Below are 19668 nucleotides of genomic sequence, written 5' to 3'. Positions count from 1 at the left end.
AAAAAGAAAACTAATATATTATATTTTAGACATTTACATCGTACATCTTTGGTCCAATCTGGTTAATCGTGGTAAAAATAAAAAAAAAAGGGAGGGGGGGGGGGGGATAAATAGCACGATGAGCTAAAGTGACACCTTTGATGTATTTTCATTACTGTAACTGCTTCAAAATGTATTAAAAATGTAAAATTTTCTATTGCATTTTGGGTCAAGTCTAGCTTGGTCCCTCTGCTTGGTAAGAAAAAAAAAAACAGACTAAGCTGCATTTGGATATATTTATTTATACTTTATGCGCATCATAATGAATGAGTCTGGCTAATACCATTACTGTTATGGAAGCAGTTCCCCCAGCTGTTATATATAATTACCAGTCAATACTGATTATTAATAATTGGAAAAACTATGTGAAGGTCTGAATTTAAATGGAGCAGAATTATTCTCATATCTGCTGCATTAGTGTTGTATCCATGCACCTTGTTAGACTGTGTCCATTTTCCTGGTAATTAGATAAATATCTAAATTGCCATTTTCTACATGACTCTGAGTTACCTACAGGTTATATAATCACAACATCATGAATGTTTAAGGGATATGAGGATGTAACCACCTTAAAAACAGATAAACAGCCTCTGACTATAAAGTTTGTCATGAAGGTTTGGTATGAGCTGGCAGATTCATCTTTCTGTAAACTGGGAAAGCATGATGGTGTTCGAAAATGTAACACCCTGAATGATGATTCTGATAATCGCAGATGAACGTATGATTGTTTGTTTGTTTGTATTACAGCTGATGAAAATACATCAAGCAGATTTATTTTTTCAACATTCAGTCATTAAGATGACTTCCTCGACTGTCTTTCCACGTCTTTTTCACTTAAACTAGCAGCGCCAACACTGCACCACTCGCACCATTATGTGTGTCTCTACGTGTTTACAGAGAAATCACATCTGAGCTTTTGTACTTTGGACAACACTGATCTACAAAAGGTCCTTTTAAAACTTTTCAAAAAGGTGATTTTAGGCCAAAGTGTTGATTATGATGACAAACGCATTCATGACATTGAACAACTGAGGTCTCTCTCTCACACTCTGTGTGAGCGCATGTGTGTGTGTGCGCATGTGTGTAAGTGCATCTGCAGAGGGGTGATAAGACCTTTAATAATGAGCTTGTTCATTCCGTCATCAGTCAATGCACTGTCACTCTCTAGGCCGTATTCAGCCATTAATGCATTTTTCATTTTTATACACATAGACATTAACAGGAGGGGAGAGAGCCAATGAACAGTGAGAGTGGTGAGTGGGGTCCAGACAGTGACAAAATCTCCTTTTCTCTGTCTCTCACTCACATATTTTGTCAGCAGAGAGGTCATACCTAACCTTTAACTATACGTCTACGTACATCACGTGCACACATATGTCATCATTTACAAAAAATTATATAAATCTTCAGCTTGTGTCTTTCAAATGGAAAAATAAAAAACAAGCTTGATAAGCTCGTAAATGCAGAATCCTGATGACTCACAATGCATTTGTGATTTGAACACAAGTCATTTTAATCCAGCTCAGTTTAACGTCTTCCTCAGGTTTGGTACATAAGCTGCGAGCCCGAGAGGGCGACTGAGGCAGGAGGTGGACGAGCAGTTTGGGAGATAACATGTAGGTGCTGCCTAACAGAGACACATAGTCGCGGTTCTATCCCGTCAGAGGACTTTCTATGACTGGGAATCTGAACCCTGACATTTCTTGATTTATTCTAACTTATGTTTGTTCACCATCCAAAGTTATTACAGAGGGTTTTTTGTTCGCACCACACACAAGACTGGGTACCAAAGAACAATGTAAACACACTTAACACTTAGAATGTGTGTCCTACCCCAGTATCATGCCTCCCACATCCATACCAAGAAATGCTCATGTGTTGATCTGGTATAATCTTCTGTGTGTTCCACATGCACAGGGAACAAATGGACAACAAACAGAAAGTGACAAGGGGCACATTTCACTGACATACATATTCAGCATGTAAAATCAATGTTGGGGATTAGGATGTATTGATCTGAATATAAAAGCTGAATATTGTTAAGTCACTATTGATGCCACCTGGGCAGACCAGGAGAATGAATACCATTATCTATGAAAATCAATGACACTAGTGTAGAGAGGATTTAAATAACTTTGTCTTTTACGGTGTGTTCACACCGAACGCGATGGACGCGAATAGAGCGTCAGGTTTACATGTAAAGTCAATGGAAAGGCGCGATGACGCGCGATTGCGGGTCCCGCGAAAATTCGGAAGCAGATTTGCGTCGCGAAAACGCCAAAACGCGTGAAACGCGCGTCAGTGTAGCGCGTCTGGCGCGTTTGACTCGCGAATAAAACCACGCGCGTGAGTTTTTGTGTTGCATTTTGTGCATACGCGCGTTTCGCGTCTACCGCTCGAGTTGGAAAAATCTGAACTCCAGCGTCAAATCGCGCCGCGACAACCAATCAGGAGCCTGGTGACGTGGCTGTTACCTAGGTCAAAGGGGCAGATCCAGCCAAAGCCTTTCATACTTCAATGGAGGGGAAGGCTAATCAATGCGGTAGCAAACAACTCGGAGCTGTACAACACCAGCTGCTTTCAGTACCGAGACAGGAATAAAAAGGACCGAGCTTGGAGGAAGATATGTGAAGAGATCGGGCAACCTGGTAAGTTCATTCATTTCTCTTTTGAAAGTTTTCACTGACCCGGGGAAGCCGCACAAAAGCTAGCAAGCCACCGCTATTTTCCCACTGACGTACAAATACCGTTCTGCTTTTATGCATGTTATCATTTAGGAATATATTTTATTGTTTATTAATAAACAGCACACAGTGGTCCCGCTGTTCATCCGTCACTGCTTTGCTTTTTCGCTGATTTTTTATTGCACAGTACAGCATTGCATTCTGCAGCCTGATTGACAAATCTCCTGCGCTTGCCAAATTTATCACGTTTGGTTTTGATAACCATCGCGTCCAATAGAAAGAACAGCACAAAAACACCCATAACTATGAGCCTCATTCGGAAATAGACACCTGCACCGTGAGGGAAAAAGGCGCACGAAAGTGGCGGGCAGATGAAGACAAACCGCGGCATAATAATACTTTTACGTTTTGCAATCTACAAAGGTTTGCACTTTGAGAATCAATTGTGAGAACTGTGACCAGGGGCTAGTTATTCTGAGAACCCCTGCAATAAATGAGGGACCACTGTCTACTCTACGATTATTATATCGAACCTTTTAACATTTAATACTGTATTGATAGAACCAACTGATTCTGCAGCAGAGCATCCCCAGTCCCTGAGCTCCTGCTGCTGCACCCACAGATATGTACAGCAAGCACTGATACCTTTTTAGTCGGTGGGATTCCCTTGTGATCACCTTTACTAAATATCTACAACCAATCTGATTATATCCTGTTATTGTTTTTTTTTTTTTTCAATGTTGAAATTAAAATCTAGTAGCAGCCTTCTCATTTCTTTGTGTTTTGTGCTGTTTTACAGGCCCACAGAGGAGGACGGCTCCGAGGCAGATGAGGGACGGGTCCCAGGACGGTCCATCGGCGGTGGAGCTGGCCATCCTGGAGTCCCTGAAGAGGCCACACCAGTCTCCAATGGAGCATTTCCTCCTCAGCCTTGTTCCTGCTCTGGAGAGCAGCTGGTCCTTTTTATTCCTGTCTCTCTGTAAATTCTTATATTTTATATATTTATGTTTAATGTTTTTCTGTTTGAGACTTAATATTATTTCAAATAAATGTTTATAATGACTAATGTCTCAGTTCTACTACACAGCAAATGTTGGCACACGACTTGACACATGTAGAATTTATTTCATATTATACTAATGACAAAATATACTGATACAGTGGGATGCAGAAGTTTGGGCAACCTTGTTAATAGACATTATTTTCCTGTATAAATTGTTGGTTGTTACAATAAAAAATGTCAGTTAAATATCATACAGGAGACACACACAGTGATATTTGAGAAGTGAAAAGAAGTTTACTGGATTTACAGAAAGTGTGCAATAATTGTTTAAACAAAATCAAGCAGGTGCATCAATTTGGGCACCACAAAAAAGAAATGAAATGAATATTTAGTGTATATCAATGTGTGTGTCTCCTATATGATATATGGGGTGCCTTTGTCTGGATGTGCTTCCCATCCAGAGCTGCACAGCACAGAGGAAAGTTCCAGCGCTCCTGGAATCCCTCTGTGATGGAGCGCCAGTCTCCAGGTGAAGGCACAGCCATGAAGTCGTCCACTAGACAGTCCCAGATGGACGTCGCTGCCTGGGGGGTGATCTGGCTCACCGTGGACACACCGACTCTGAAACTGAACGCGATGGTCCTGAAGGAGTCCCCGGTGACAAGGAACCTGGACAAAATTGTTCAAAATCAGTATTATGTGTACTGCAGTTACAAAATACATCATTCAAATTCCAAAATACTTTTGTGATGTCAGATTTAAATCACAAAACATGAATCTTACATAAAACCTTTTGTAATTATAAGGATAATTACAAAATGTATATTAGATAATATCTAAAACAGTTGTGTTTTGTTTTAACTTTAACATATCATAATTTGATTGGTAGCAACTTTCACAACTACAGTGAGCCAATCACTCATAATTCCTAAACATGTCAATCAGGTAGGAATGAAGTAAGACATTAATAGAAATAAAGAGTTGTATGTTGACATGTAGCCCTTTCCTTGCTTAAATCATTAATATTTTTGAAAAATTAATCTGTGATAAGACATAGCTTATCAAGATAGAACCATGTAACTAGAGATGAACCAAACTGTTCACAGTTTTATCTAACTCTGTTTTAATAAAGGCTGTGACCCCTGCTATAGAGTCTGACAGCTGCAGGGATTATATACAAATATTCAACTATCCCAGAATTAAACCAGGTCTAAATAAAAAGGAGTGAGTATCACTACAAAGGTTAACTCAGTGGTCCTAATGCTACAGTTTGATATCAGCAAACACCGAGCGCATACATTGATGTGACACCACAGCCATGCTATCATTCAAACACTGATAACAGCATAAATCGAATTAAATCGGGACTTGATGAGACCTTCTGAGTATCACTAGAAATATTATAAAGAGTCGTCTCTGTACCACAGTTTGCTTTCAGTAAACACCGACAGCATTCACTGTTAGCATAGCACATCCATGTTAGCAGTGTATAACTGGATGGATTAGCATATTAGCACAGATATCAATAAAGGACTACCGTATTAAATAGTTTTACTAACCTCAGGCAGACGGACAGGCGCTCTGCAGGTGGGATTGAGCGTCTGTAGTTGGTGTCTAGGCGGGCAATGCTGGGACCGACGAGGGAAAGCAGGTCCTCAAACTGGCCGACGGTGATAGCGCTGGAATCGGCCGTCATCCAGGCGCAGCTCCTGGAGCAAGTGGTGAAACTCACCAAACTGCTCATGCCTCTGGAGGACCTGATGGACCCAGGTACGGCGAGGACGTCTTTTACGCTGCTGCTCTGCTCTCCACAGTACATAGAGAAGGGAGACTCTCTCTTCAAGCGCTAGCTCGATAGCTGCCATCTTGCAAAGATACCGGTCTGGCACAACTCCCTCCCACATTCCTCCCACATTTCCGGTTCACGCGCGTCAAAATATCATATTTTGACGCGCGATGGATTTTTCTTGGACACGCGTTGAGACGCGAATGTACACGCGTCAAATTAGGGGCGTTTGGGGCGTTTTATTCGCGTCCATCGCGTTCGGTGTGAACACACCGTTAGTCTTTAGCTACAGCAACCAGGCAACTTTTATTGTGTATATAAATGTGTCTGTAGCATTTATTTTTATTCAAGCAGTGCTACACGTTATTCAGTTTTAATGAAAGTTGTGATGTATCAATATTGTATAGAGGGGTTAGTGCCACTGAAAAATGTTTTTAGGTCATGACTTTGTTTTTTCTTTCTACCAGAATTCTCTGGTGAGCCTGAGAGGTCAAACATGCTACAGCTTAAAAACATCACCAAATAGAAAAATGCAATATTTTAAACACAAAATCTAAGCAAATACATTAGCAATGACAACAGCTGCAGAAGTGATAGAAACCAAAGGATGTGAAGGATTGCACTGAGACAAGGATTCATCAGTGTTGTGACTTTTTTTCCCCCACTCGATAAAAGTTAACGTGAGGGTTCCTGATGGTTAGGGACAAATGCAATCGCATGGCAGGATGCTGTAAACGGACCAAACTTCAGTCAGGAGAACAACTGAGATAATCCATCCACAATACGAGGTTAGTCATTAATATACTGCTGCAGGGGCTGGGCTGTAGTTAAAGACTGAGCTTTAAAATGAACAGTGATGATAAAAACTGAGAGAGGCCGACAGTGATCACTGACTGTTTTTAGGGGCTTGTTGAGATTAAATAGAACAAGATACAAAGCATTAAAACATGTTAAAAACACAACAGCCTTAATAAACACAGAGTAGTTCGGACCTGGAAGCAGGTTTCATACATCATCACTTAACAACTGGATAGTCAGACTACTGAGACAAATTCTGAGAACAAAAGTTAACACGTTTTCTCACTTTGACTGTTTGTTTTTAGTGACCACAGTTATCTGTAATACTGAGAAGGCCAAGTGGCGACTTGGGGGTTGTAGAGCAAGCTGTACACAAAATGTCAAACTTTTAGCAAGCCATGACGTGATAATGCTATTCATCTCAAGCTTTTTCCCCCCTTCCTTTGACTACATCCAGTCTTTCAGCCCCTTTTTGCGCTCCACAAACTCCTATGAGGAACATGCTACATTTTAACAACTACGTTGCTCCAGTAAGTTCACTAACCTGAAGCTTGAAAAGTTTTTAGAAGAAGCTCAAAGGCTCTCAGGGGATGCTTGAATGGAAACTCCCCCACCCACACACGGATACCTTACAGGTCACAAAGGGCTTTTGCAGCGATGCGTTATGTCTGTTTAGAGAGCTCTTAGGCTGGCTAGGCTCCAAAATGTCAACACCCACAACTCCCGAGGTCATTTTATGAAGAGCACTGAGGAAGCACTGAGGACCTCCTACAACACACATATGTGGGCACAGCCGCACATACAACCTGCCGCTGTCCCCATCTGCTAATAGCACACACACATGCTCGGTACAGAGGGGGGTTTGAACTGTGTCCAAGTGGTTCTAGCTGTGTCTACTGCTGCTGATGTCTGAATACCTTTCATTAAAGGTTTGTGTGTTACCTTGTGCAAATTCATACCAGCACTGTGGCACCAACAGACCCTTTTTATTTAGCCTTGAGCTAACGCCAACAACAAATTGTTTAAATGAGTGGTTATGCCATCAAACGAGGAGATCCACGTGGGAGTCGCCACACTGACAAGCAAGGTTGAAGCCTGTGGCTTTGAAGGCTCGGGTAATCTAAAATGAGAAGTGTTACTAGTAGAGATGGCACGATACCACTTTTTTATGTCCGATACCGATACCGATATCATAAATTTGGATATCTGCCGATACCGATATGAATCCGATATAGTGTTTTTTAATCAACAAAACTGTTTTTTAAAATATCTTGCTGCATTTTGCAAGTCTGCAAGTTCATACTCAAGTTTAAAACAACAACTACACTAAAGCTATTCTGTTATACCTGTATACAAAAAAAATATTTCATAGTTCAGCAATACTGATCAATCTAATAAACTTAGACCTACACCATCCTCCCTATTCTGGTATTTTAAAGAGTACTTAGCGTAAATATTAAGCAACCTAACTAATAGGGTTCCAACTCCCAGCAACAACAAAAATAAATAAATAAAAAATAGGGAACCACCCCTCACGCTCCACCTCATGATGCTTAATCAACGTAATCAACCTTAATTTGATGCAGTGTGAAAAAAAATGCACAGAAATCAATTATTTTTCAAGAAATATTAAATAGATTCAACATCTTTCTTCAACAAAATTGCAGACTGCACAGATGGTACCTTCCCAAAGGAAAATGTACTATAGCTTACTAGGGTATATATATTAGACTTAATAGTCACTATATACAGTAATTGACTTCTATTCATTTTACATCAAATTAAAACTTTGGGTGTCAGATAATTATTTATTAAAAGCTAGACATTTTAAATGAGAATAAGAAAGAAAAGTATGTCTTTGTGCCCCCTTTTCCCAGTTAATGCCCTATCGGCCCCCCTGGCTAAACTTTGCTAGATCCGCCCCTGCACAGTTACCAGCCGTCAGCTACGTAGAAAAAGATCCTGGTGTAGAAAGTAATATTAAATAAATTGTAACAACAGCTTATCAAGCTTAAACGTGCTGCTGTTGTTCAGCCGCTGGTTTGCTCTTTCTGGCGCAAAGTGGACCAAAAACAAACAAGAGAGACTCACGACAGAAAAGCCGATCAGCTGATCATTAGCAGTTTCACGATTGAAGTAGCAGCCGGAGAGCGAGAGGCAGTCGCTCGTTAAGCTTAACGTGGGAATGCTTTACAAACATTCAGAGATGGACTTACACACTTGCTTTACTTCTCTCGGGGATAACTTTGTCGGAGATGAAATGCCAGGTTGCTAGCGAAGCTCCAAATGCTATCCAGACCACCGACAGGTCCCGCATGCCACAGCTGCTCTATCACGTGATACATACTGCTCCGACGTTCTGAGGCGAGTTACGGCGTGTTGCAAGTTTTGTGAGGTGCTTTCGTGATATTTAATGGATCGGATTACATTTTTTATTTTTCTCCGATATCCGATCCAGTAATTTAGGTCAGTATCGGACCGATACCGATACGTAATATCGGATCGGTCCATCTCTAGTTACTAGCAGTGATCCTGTGCCATAAGGAAAAGATAAAAGAGCAGCCAAAAGACTCTCATGCAGTCAGATTTGCAGAGGGTGATATGAAATGCTAAATGAGCAGCAGAGATTTAACGGAAAACTGCCGGTTCATTCTTTTCATTGCGAGTTTGCCTTTCCTGGAAATTGTGTAAACACTGTTTGTGGATTGCTGTGTGTTTTTTGACACAACCATGCACTCATTGTGCTCGTCTCAGCCACTTAAGGGCCATGGAACACAGGGCATCACAGACCAACAACAATAACTGAGGCTACACCGTGTCTGCACAGTACAGATACTTCCTGAGTGGAGACCAGCTCCTCTTGGGTTTCATCTTCACATCATACAGCAGTTGAGTCACAGACACTCAAAGATACATCTCGAGGAGTGCTTACACAGGCATGAAATATTCAGGAAAGTGTCGTGTTCACACTCCAGAAGAACTGAGTGCCATGTAAGAGTCATACTTCTGCCTTATTTTCTCAGCACTATAAATGGTCTAATAAAACAAAGGCAACAACGTCTGTTGTTTCTCACAGGTGTGACAGTTGCGTTCATCTTGTATGGTAGCTGTTTCCACATGCACAAATTGGATAAGAGTTATAGGAGTGCCTTTCATTATGGTTGTCCGTGTATAAATTCTTTAAATTAATTGGTTCTGTCATTTCAGAGTCATTTAACCAGACCTGTAACCCATGAGAGGGACGTACAAAGAGAGACGTGTAGCCACAGTTTAACGTTTAGCAGCTCTTTGTAATATTGACCCAATTTATCCATGTCAAATAATATCAAATTAAATTACTTGTCACCATCATAACCTCTGCTTTAAAATCAAACCTTTTCCTGGGAATTATATTCATGCATCTCTTTTTTTCACTAAACTGTTTTTCCTGTTTTGCTGCTTCTAATTCTACTTAATCGTCTTCTTTTAACATTTATTTATGACTCATCTAAGAGAGACAAATTTAGAGAGGTTAAGAGATACAGGCGATAATATATACAAAATATTTTTTCACTATTGCAACACTACACCTTTTCAGGGTAAATAATAAAGCATGAGAAATTTCTTTGATTGTATTTATGGAACTCAAGCTTTTTTTTTGCCTGTCCCATTTGGTTCTTTAGCCATCAGAATTATTGTCTGAACTCGAGCTTTGCTTACTTTTTTAGTATTAAGTTTAGTCCTGCAATATTTATTAAGATTGAACTAAAACTATTGTAATGCTCCATACACTGCAAAAAATGCATTTGCACTCGTAAACATGAAGCAATAATTTGGAGTGAAATGTAAGTGAAATATATGAAAATTTATTTTATTTTCATTATTTCAAATAATTATTCATTAAGGAAATTTTGCTTGGTATAAACTGAATGTATATCAATCATGTATATGTTGTTCTGGCTCCTTAAGAGTCACCACTCATGTTATGTAGTGTTATACAAGTTCATGCAATCTTTATTCGTTTCTGGCACACTGTTCATTTTATTTTGACATTCTACCGGAAGTGCTACTTCTCATTACTTCCTGTCTAACGGGAGAAGGACAGTTTGCTACTCCTGTGCCTGCCTATGCTACCTCTTAAGCCAGCACAGTCTGTAAGTTGGCAGTATTGTTGTGTTTTATGTTAGCACTAACTACCGTGTGTTGTTTGTGATATTTTGAGAAAGCAAATTGACTCAATGATGTGCTTTATTAGTCATTAGCCTAAACGCTAATTAGCGCTAGCTAACCGCTAACGTTAGCTTGTTAGCTTGTTTCGTTCTGCTTTGCTTTGCATAGTAACAGGTCATAGCATCTTCTAATTGTAAGAATGTTTGCTTATATTAGCTCACATGGGATATTTTGTGTTTGTTTACAGTTTTACCATTCATCCATTCATGTATTTCGACAAAGCCATGCTATGCATCCAATCAAATAAATCCACCAGAAAGGAACAACGGTGTGGTTTTTCTACATGGGATGATGGTTGTCTGTCTGCCTAGTTAAGTGCGAGGGCAGAACATATGTCATTGGACCAAATTTAATCAAATCTGACATTTTACAGTGTAAATTTTCCATGTCACAAAATGGAAAAATATAAACACTGAAATGACTTAAAGTTATTATTTTGGGGCATAAATAGTTTATTCTGATGACTACCTACATTTAATCGTGTGCTAACTAAAGATATGAATCTGGGACTTTGTGTGGCTCCAGTTCAGTTTAGCTAAGTCCATAATTTGCTATTGATGTATTATTACTGTATCTGCAGTTTGTTCGCTTGTATTCTAAACTAAGTAAAGTATCAGCACTGAAGTAACTTGCAGTATGTTTTTACTGTTTGGCTCTTATTTTCTCAGTTCTGTGAAACATGTTGTGAACACCCATTTGCTGATGATCAGTTAAAAAACCTTACCACACATACAGTGTGTGCTTATGCATGGTGCTCAATAGATGCGCGTCTACAAAAAGTCCTGCAGCATCAAAAGGATCAACACTGATGAAAACGACAGATACTTTACATGCATTTATTCACATGAGCACTGCTACGTAAGTGACAGTCCTTTTAACTTTGTTAAAAAAACAAGTAGTGTTTTTCTGTTCCAATGGCTCCAATGAATAGATTGTGAAAGTTGGCAGTTTGAGAATAGGCAGCTAAAACGTTCAGTCTTTCCTTCTTTCTTTCAGGTTACAGTTTGTCACAGGGCTGGAACAGAAAGACATCCAACCATTCGCACCTGTGGGCAATTTAGAATCACCAGCTTACCTAACCACACTAACTGCATGTGTTTGGACTGTGGAGTACCCAGAGGGAACCCACGCAAACACGGGGAGAACATGCAAACTCCACGTTGGAAGGCCGAGCGAGTTGATGGATTCAAACCCAGGATCTTGTTACTGTTACTGCTGTACTGCTGCCCATGTAATTATTGCTTCAGTATGCTCATGAAGTTTCACAAAGAACTCAGATCTCTCTGTTTAAAACCAGTAATTCTTCTCTTTTGGACCACGCAGGATCATGTTTCTTTGAATGGACAAGCATTAATTTGTGGGGGCAGGACCATGTGGTAATATTACTACCTGACATGCTGAGTGTTTATCTCCACGGCATACACTGGATTGAATGGCAGACTGGGGAAGCTCACCAGCAGAAATACTTCACAGATTATCACCTTAGCCCCTGGACATATGAATCAAATTTCAAGAAAGCTGATTAACTGGTTGAAATATTTAATAAAAAACATGTTTTGCCTTTAAAAAGAAATCTACTAGTTTGTCCAGTTTGTCAGTACTGACTGAAGAAAAATCCCTTGGAGAGTTTTGTGCAGCTCGGAAAAACAAACATGTTAAAGAGGAGGTCATGACTCAGAGTTGATTCACAGGAATTGCTAATAGAAATCTCTGGATAATTAGCATGTGTAGTCAGTAGCTAAGCCAGTGTGTGCTGACTACAGCACCTGTAATGTAAATGAGCTTGCACAGTACTTTCTACAAACTGTTTAACCTTAGAGTCATTACAGTACATCCCAGATCCTCCAGCATCTGCGTGGCAAAAAGTGCTAAACATTACAAACAACTTCAAGTAAGAAGTAGCTGAGGTGCAAAAGAGAAGTTTTCTGAAGATGTTTATAAAAAAATCTAAATAATGCTCCTAAAACAATATGAAGGAATCACTACTGCGAAAGTGAGAAACTGATGACAGTGCTCTTTGTAATGGAATTGAATAGTGCATGTGTGTGTGTGTGTGTGTGTGTGTGTGTGTGCTCAAAAACAAGGAGTGTAAAACACAGAGAAAATATTCATTGCTTAGCCGAGGGGTGTAAGATTTGTGTTTGCAAAGGACTGGGAAATATAATGATGTCTGTTTCATATTCACTTATCTGTATGCTCAGAGACAGAAAGAAATGGAGAAAGATGCTACAGGGAGAAAGAAAGCAGTTATGTAAAAAAAAAAGAATAGACAGAGGCAAGACATGGGCAAATAATCTAACAATATTCATTACAAGCAGACAGAAATTATGAAAGAGTTTTATTAAAAGGCTCTAAGGTGGTGTAACATAGATTCTGGCAGCTTTATTGGATAGCTTTAACTCCATGAAAAGAGCACTAAGGACACAATGACAGGGGTCTTAGATCTGTCGTCACACTTTGCTAGTACCAGGTTGGACCTGCTTGTACCTCCAGAACTGGTTTCATTTTAATACTGTAGCTTCAACAAGCTGATAGAAACAGTCCTCAGAAGTTTTGGTTCATATTGAGATGATAGCACCACACAGGTTAGTCAGCTGCAAATCTACAATATGATGAAAATCTCCTGTCCCATCACATCCTCACGGTGTTCCATTGGATTGCACCAACACTTTGTTAGGCTGTAGCATAAAGATGATGCTAAGTTGGTACTAAGACCACCATTGCACCACCAACAGCAGTCTGAACCATTGATAGAAGCCACAATGAATGCAGTCTTTCATATTTACTTGCACCAAATTCAGACCCTACCATCTGAATGTAGCAGCAGAAAATCAGACCATGGGAATGTTTTTCCACTTATCTCATATTTTTCTGAGCACAAGTATCCTAAATTTCCTCCATTTAGGTCTCCTGCAGTTCTATCTCATCTGATCTTCTGCATACCTTGGGTATAATGAGTGGTTGTTTGAATAATTGGCTCCCTATCAGCTGGAAGCAGACGGGTCATTCTCCTCTGACCTCTGCATCAACATGTCATTTTCCCCCAGAGAAGTGCCGCTCACTCAGTGTTTTCTCAGTTTAAGACTGCTCTCTGTAAACTCTAAATATGGTTCTGCAGGAAAATCCCAGCAGATCAGCAGTTTCTGAAATACTCTGGTTCCAAAAACCAAATCATGTTCAAAATGGTCACCTTTCTTCCACATTCTGATGCTCACTTTGAACGTCAGCTGCTCATCCTGACATTTGTACATGTCTAACTGCATTGAGTCCATGTGATTGTTTAATTTGATAATTTATGTTAATTTGAAGCTGAACTTCTGACAGAAAACCCGATCACTGCAGTCGAGAACATGGTATCATAACCATCACCTGAACCTGAAGTTCCAACAGTGGGAGTTATTCCAGTTAAAAATATTCTAAGGGAGGCATATGACTGGTTAGCATATTATACTGGAAGTAATAGCGTCCCATCCTCACACTGTATCAGACACACATCTTTGCATACACATGTGTGACACTGAAAGCAGTTTTTGTAGTTTTTTGTAATTGTGATGCTGGAAGCAGCAGACACACAAAGAAGGAATCGCTGCACGGCACACACTTCAAAAAGATCTTCCACACGCTGTAACACAAAGGTTCTTGGACCCAGTACTGCTTTACTCTTTCTTTGTCCATTTGTTTGCTGGTCAGTCCTAAACTGGCGAACCACAACGCCGTGATTGAAGTAAAACAAACAAACAACAAAAGCAAGATTGTCTGTTTAGGACTAATCTCAACTGCCTCTGAGGTAAAGACACTTGAGATTATGTTTTGCCCTTAAACAACACGAGAAGGACAAAATATGGCTCTCTGTCAAGCTTTATATTCTGCCTTTAGGGTGCCAATTTTCACCATGCTCCAGTGAACACAGATGATGATTTTGCTGAGGAAATGAAGTGACAGGCAGCACGCTCATCATTCCAACATCCCATTAGCACCAGAGAAACCTCCCCACTGGATTTTGCCTCAGTGGATTAGCTCTAAAGTGAGCCTCTTCTCTAGGGCTCAGTCCCCGTATTGCTCCACAGCTCCAGGACAAGCAGGTCTGAAGACCACTGCGATGCCTGAGAGGGACGCTGGTACTTAGCAGGAGATGTAGGACTTGTTTGTTCAGGCTTTGTGTGGCTGCTGCCCTCAGGACTGCTGCAGTGTGTTTACTAGCTATGAAGACGTGAGCAAATAAACTTTTTGTAGGAGCCTAATGAAGCATCACTCTGACTGACACTCTGATTTCAAATATTTATGTGCAAAATAAATAATAATATTAAAATAATATCTCTCTCTCTCACGCGCCCTTTTCAGAGTGAAGATGCTTTCTCTCGGCATCCTTTCCCCCCAAAAAAACATATTTGTTCAATTTTTTTCAAATTTTACTGTCATGAACTTCAATATTAAGCATGCTAATTGAGGCAAAAGTTTTGCGAGATCTTGCAAATGTTTTGGCCGCATCCTTCAGAGGCCACCTGCTCGAAGCCAACTGGGAGGTCAAGGTACAATGTGCCGGGAGTGCGGTGTTCCCCCCGGGCTGTAGTGAGCCTGGACCTCCCGTGGCCAACTCCGTGACGCCCTCGGTTCCTTTAACAGTTTCCTCACCGACACCGTTAGTGACCTGGGTGTATTTTTGGATAGCTCTTTTAAATTCAACAAACAAGTGTCTTCTATTGTTAAATCTTGCTTCCATCAATTGCGTCTTATTAGCAAGGCCAGACATTATGTCCCGCATAGGCACCTTAAAAAGCTTATCAATGCCTTCGTGACATCTAGGTTGGATTATTGCAACTCCCTTTACTTCGGTCTTAACTCTACTCTTCTCCATAGACTCCAAATTGTTCAGAACGTGGCTGCTCGTCTCCTTACTGGTAGTGGGCGCCGTGTCTCTATTACCCCTGTCCTTGCTGATCTGCATTGGCTTCCCGTTAATTATCGCATTCAATTCAAAATCCTGCTGCTTACCTTCCGAATTATTAACAATATAGCGCCAAGCTACCTCATTGAGCTGCTTAGATCATACAGTCCTACTAGAGCATTAAGATCATCTTCCCAGTCACTCTTGGTACTGCCGAGATCTCGGCTGAAGACTAGAGGTGACCGCGCCTTTGCCTTGGCTGCACCGGATTTATGGAATAACCTCCCCATCGCTATACGCGAGTCCGACTCCATTCGATCCTTCAAATCGCAGTTAAAAACCCACTTATTTAGCCTCGCCTTTTCTAGCAGTTAACGCTTGCTTGTTAGTTAGCTTAATGCTTATTCTTATCTCGGATTAGTCCTAATTACTTTTAATCATTTTTTCATTTTTTGGCTGTTTTATCCTTTACACTTAGTTTTATTTTATGCTTTTATATGCAATTCTTTTGCTTTTGTGTTTTAATGCCATTCAACCTGCTAGCATGTTTTGGTACCTTGCCATAGCCCTCATCCTTCCTTGTTACTTCATCCTACTCTCTTGCGTGTTAAGCACTTTGTTACACCACTGGTTTTTAAATCTGCTATATAAATAATGTTTGTTGTTGTTGTTGTTGTTGTTAGCTTCGAGATGGTGGGTAACAGACTTTTCAGAAAACGTCAGAGCACTTTTGCAAATATGTGATGTCTTGATAAACCAAGCAGATATTCGAAGTTTACACAGCTACATTCAATCAATCAATCAATCTTTATTTATAAAGCACTTTTCATACAGAGAAAATGTAGCACAAAGTGCTTTACATAGTTAAAAGCAGCCCACCCCACCCTCCAACTCACTCCCCACACTCTCAATACACATATATCCCCCCACCCACACACACATACACACACGCGCACACTTAAAGAGTAAAAATTGGGCTGGGCTCGCATGAGCCAAGTGAGGAAACACTATAACAGGGAGCCGTCTGCACCGGGAGCCGGTCACAGACCGCAGCCTCCAGGCTGGGCACACAGCAGGAGGGAGGCAAAGGAGCCCCCCAGCCAGGCTGAGAGGACCCGAGAGACCCAGCAGCCACGGTCAATAACAGCCCCGGTGCAGAGAGCGCCCTCCGAGGAAACACTGGAGATATGACGCAATACAATATATATAGGGTAAAATGATAAAATAAATAAGAACAGGATACAATATAAATATAAATAGAATAAGAAGATTAAAAAATGAATAAGAATAAAATCAAACAAATATTAGGTAAATCCTAAATTAATAATAGAATAACAGGATAGAATAAATAAGCATAAAATAAATAAACGCTAAGTAAAAGCTAAATTAAAAAGGTGGGTCTTGAGCCTGTTCTTAAAAACATGTACGTTCTCTGCGGCCCTGAGCTCCTCCGGCAGGCTGTTCCACAGACGAGGACCATACCACTGAAACGCTGCCTCTCCGTGAGTATGTGTCCTGACTTTAGGGACAATCAAGGGGTTAGGGTTAGGCTGAAAATGTCTTAAAAGTTCATTTTGTGACCCAGAGAGAGTAATATTAAAATTAAGTCGCTGCCGCCATTGTTGGAAACGAATTGGCTGGGCTGCACTATGAATTCTGGGATAGGTTGCGTCACGAAGGATACACCGACTTGGCCTTCAAATTCGACCTGCGAAGGTTGCAGTCTATTTTGCGAGATCTCGCAAAAGTTCATCTTAATTTTTTTTTCTCCCATGTCCCTTGCGAGGCTCTGTACTCGGGCGCCCACTCCTGGAAATATTTTATCCACACACACTTCTTAATCTTCCGGAACAACAAGCCAGAAAAACTTCTATAAAATGCTTTCATAGAGGTCCTTACGCTCACTGATGATCAATTAATGAAGTGCATTTCAGCGGCCCTATGTGAAAAATAATTGCCGCCGAAACCTAATAACTGCTTGAGCCTCCGTTGGCGGAAACTACTGCAATCAAGTGTTGGTGATTATTGCCAATGAGTCTTTCACATCACTGTGGAAGAACTTTGGATCACTCCTCTTTGCATGTAAGAGGGTTTCTGAGCATGGATGACTGGTTTAAGGTCATGCCAAAGCATTTGTTTTAGTTTTCAGGATTTTCTCGTAGAGATCAGAATTAATGTTTACGTCAATTAAAGCTCATCCGGGTCACGAAGCGGCAAAGCAGCCCCAGACCATCGCACTACCACCATGTTGACTGCTGATATGATGTTCTTTATATGAAATCTAGTGTTAGTTTTACACCAGATGTAACGGGACAGAAACCATCCAAAAAGTTGTCAGTCCAGAGAACTTTTTCACAAAAGTCGTGGGGATCATCCAATCACTATTTTTGATTAGCTGGCCAATCCTGGGAAGGTTCACCACTGTTCCACTGCATACAATAAGGGAAAAACTTGCTTTTAAAAAAGTCCGTGTATGGTTTTTTCACTACTTCAAGATAATCTATTTGAATAAGTTCTGCTGGGCTATTATATGAAAAAAATGCTATATTACTGTGCAGATTATATAAACAATTTTATGCAATGTAAGCGATAAAGGGCAAAGGAAGACACGGGGCTTAAATACACAAGGAAGTAATGAGGAAAAGGGAAACACAGCTGGAACTAATCAAGACATAATGAGATAAGGGAGGCAAAACTAGATACACTGGCACAGGGACCGTTGAAGTGAAACAGGAGACATTCACAAACACGCAGACTTGACACTGAGACATGAGACACAACTGACTGGGGAGACAGAGGGAACATGGAGACAAGCGTGATTAGACGAGGAACACAGGGAAGGCAAAGTAACAGAAACCTAAACTAACTAAGAATAAACACGAGCAGAAACCCACGAATGACAACACTGCAAGAATATAAATTAACAAAGCAGGAACTCCAGCAACACTTGAGGGAAGATGAACAACTTTAATAATTGACCAACGCGTTTCGGCTTGTGGCCTTCATCAGGGCCATGAGAATTATTAAAGTTGTTCATCTTCCCTCAAGTGTTGCTGGAGTTCCTGCTTTGTGAATTCCTTCATCCCCTTCGTGCACCTTGGAAGCAGGTGAAGTTGTGACAGAATTTTTTTTTTGCTGAGAATATAAATTAACCAATAAACACAAAACACTGGGTCAAAGACTCAGAAGCATGACAATGGGAGGCAGTTTCTCTTTGTTGTTTAACTTTAAATGAATTAATTCATTTAAATAAAACATTGTGCAACATGTCAGATATCATATAGTTTGAATGATGATGTATTGCGAGACTAATCCAAATTACAGTGATTTGAATTTGAAACACCTTTGCTTATCTCAGCACGACTGAAAAGTCAAATCAGCGTTACAGGGTTTCTTTCTGCTTGTCTGTTCTTGTTGACCTCGTTTTGTTTTGGTTAACAAAAGCAGAGGAAGTGACATTTACAGCTACAGTGCAAAATACTTTTGCCTTATTCCACCACAGAGAGCGTGTCTACATCCTCATACTGAGGTTTGCCAGTTTCCAAAAGTTTGTGTGTTGTTGGTTTCAGGCGTCACATTGTGTCTCGCTTATCTGCCTTTTACAATGTTGACTTGTAATTGTGCCACACAAAGTTTGAGTTGACTTTACTGGCTGGAAAACAGGTAAAACTTTGCCATGGCCTAATATACAAGTGGCACTGAGACACAGTCTTTTGAGCTGCTGGCTTCCCACCAGTGTTTGTATTGTCTTTACACAGAGGCCAAACCTGGCTGAGTGTAACAGAGCCAAAGTCATGCACAGTCTGGTCAAAGCTAACCACAGCCTCATCAGATAATGAGGGGACCATTTCTCTCTTTAACAATTATGCAGGGCCCCATTCATGCCATGTCTGAATTCATATTTTCATCCTTATCAACTAAGCGCTGACAGTGTGGTTTTCACGTTCTATATATTCTGTGCCGTCTAGTATATTAAAACTAGTGCTGTGAGAAACTAAATACTGGAAAAATAATGTCACAGCGTTAGTGGTCTGGTTGACATCTTCTGCTTTTGCACAATATGGGCTCATTATTTTCAGATCCTGCTGCTGGCTGGTTTGGATCGATGGGTATCCAAACCAAACCTGACCATCAAACAGCTAACCTGCCAGAGTGAACTCACCTAATGGGAGCCAAACATGTCCTGCCTGTTTTATTGCCTTCTCAAAAATGTGTGTGTGTGTGCTGACTCAGCAGCAAAGTTGCACTTTACAGATCCTGTCAA

General features: G+C 40.5%; 2 protein-coding genes and 1 long non-coding RNA gene across 8 annotated transcripts in view; 1 reads left to right on the top strand and 2 right to left on the bottom strand.

The window, feature by feature from the left end:
• il1rapl2 (interleukin 1 receptor accessory protein-like 2) overlaps positions 1-19668 on the bottom strand; it is a 483040-nt gene that overhangs the window by 108347 nt on the left and 355025 nt on the right. The window lies entirely within an intron of this gene.
• Positions 3799-5787, bottom strand: LOC147337546 (uncharacterized). Its single transcript, XM_086305901.1, has 2 exons — positions 5286-5787; positions 3799-4395 (listed from the first exon to the last, which is right to left on the bottom strand). Exons 1-2 carry the CDS (start codon positions 5543-5545, stop codon positions 4125-4127), a joined length of 531 nt encoding a protein of 176 aa, XP_086162027.1. The 5' UTR covers positions 5546-5787; the 3' UTR covers positions 3799-4124.
• Positions 10309-12044, top strand: LOC147337545 (uncharacterized). 2 transcript variants are annotated; one of them, XR_015131018.1, is made up of 3 exons: positions 10309-10443; positions 11188-11377; positions 11516-12044. It is a non-coding gene; the product is annotated as an uncharacterized LOC147337545 (long non-coding RNA). The 2 variants fall into 2 exon arrangements; XR_015131019.1 differs by having other exon boundaries at positions 10707-11377.

The sequence above is a fragment of the Aulonocara sp. 'chitande type north' Nkhata Bay genome, linkage group LG2 (assembly GCF_057382095.1).
Source record: "Aulonocara sp. 'chitande type north' Nkhata Bay isolate Kocher_YH1m ecotype deep benthic linkage group LG2, A_spYH_male_GT1.1, whole genome shotgun sequence".
Taxonomy (NCBI): domain Eukaryota; kingdom Metazoa; phylum Chordata; class Actinopteri; order Cichliformes; family Cichlidae; genus Aulonocara; species Aulonocara sp. 'chitande type north' Nkhata Bay.
This window is presented reverse-complemented; position numbering and strand designations above follow the sequence as displayed.

What these genes read in the sequence shown, in the direction of transcription:
- LOC147337546 (XM_086305901.1), bottom strand. Translation starts at nt 5,545, where the DNA reads ATGTACTGTGGAGAGCAGAGCAGCAGCGTAAAAGACGTCCTCGCCGTA. An exon ending in CGCCTGTCCGTCTGCCTGAG is followed by an intron (nt 4,396 to 5,285) that starts GTTAGTAAAACT and finishes AATTTTGTCCAG; the next exon opens with GTTCCTTGTCACCGGGGACT.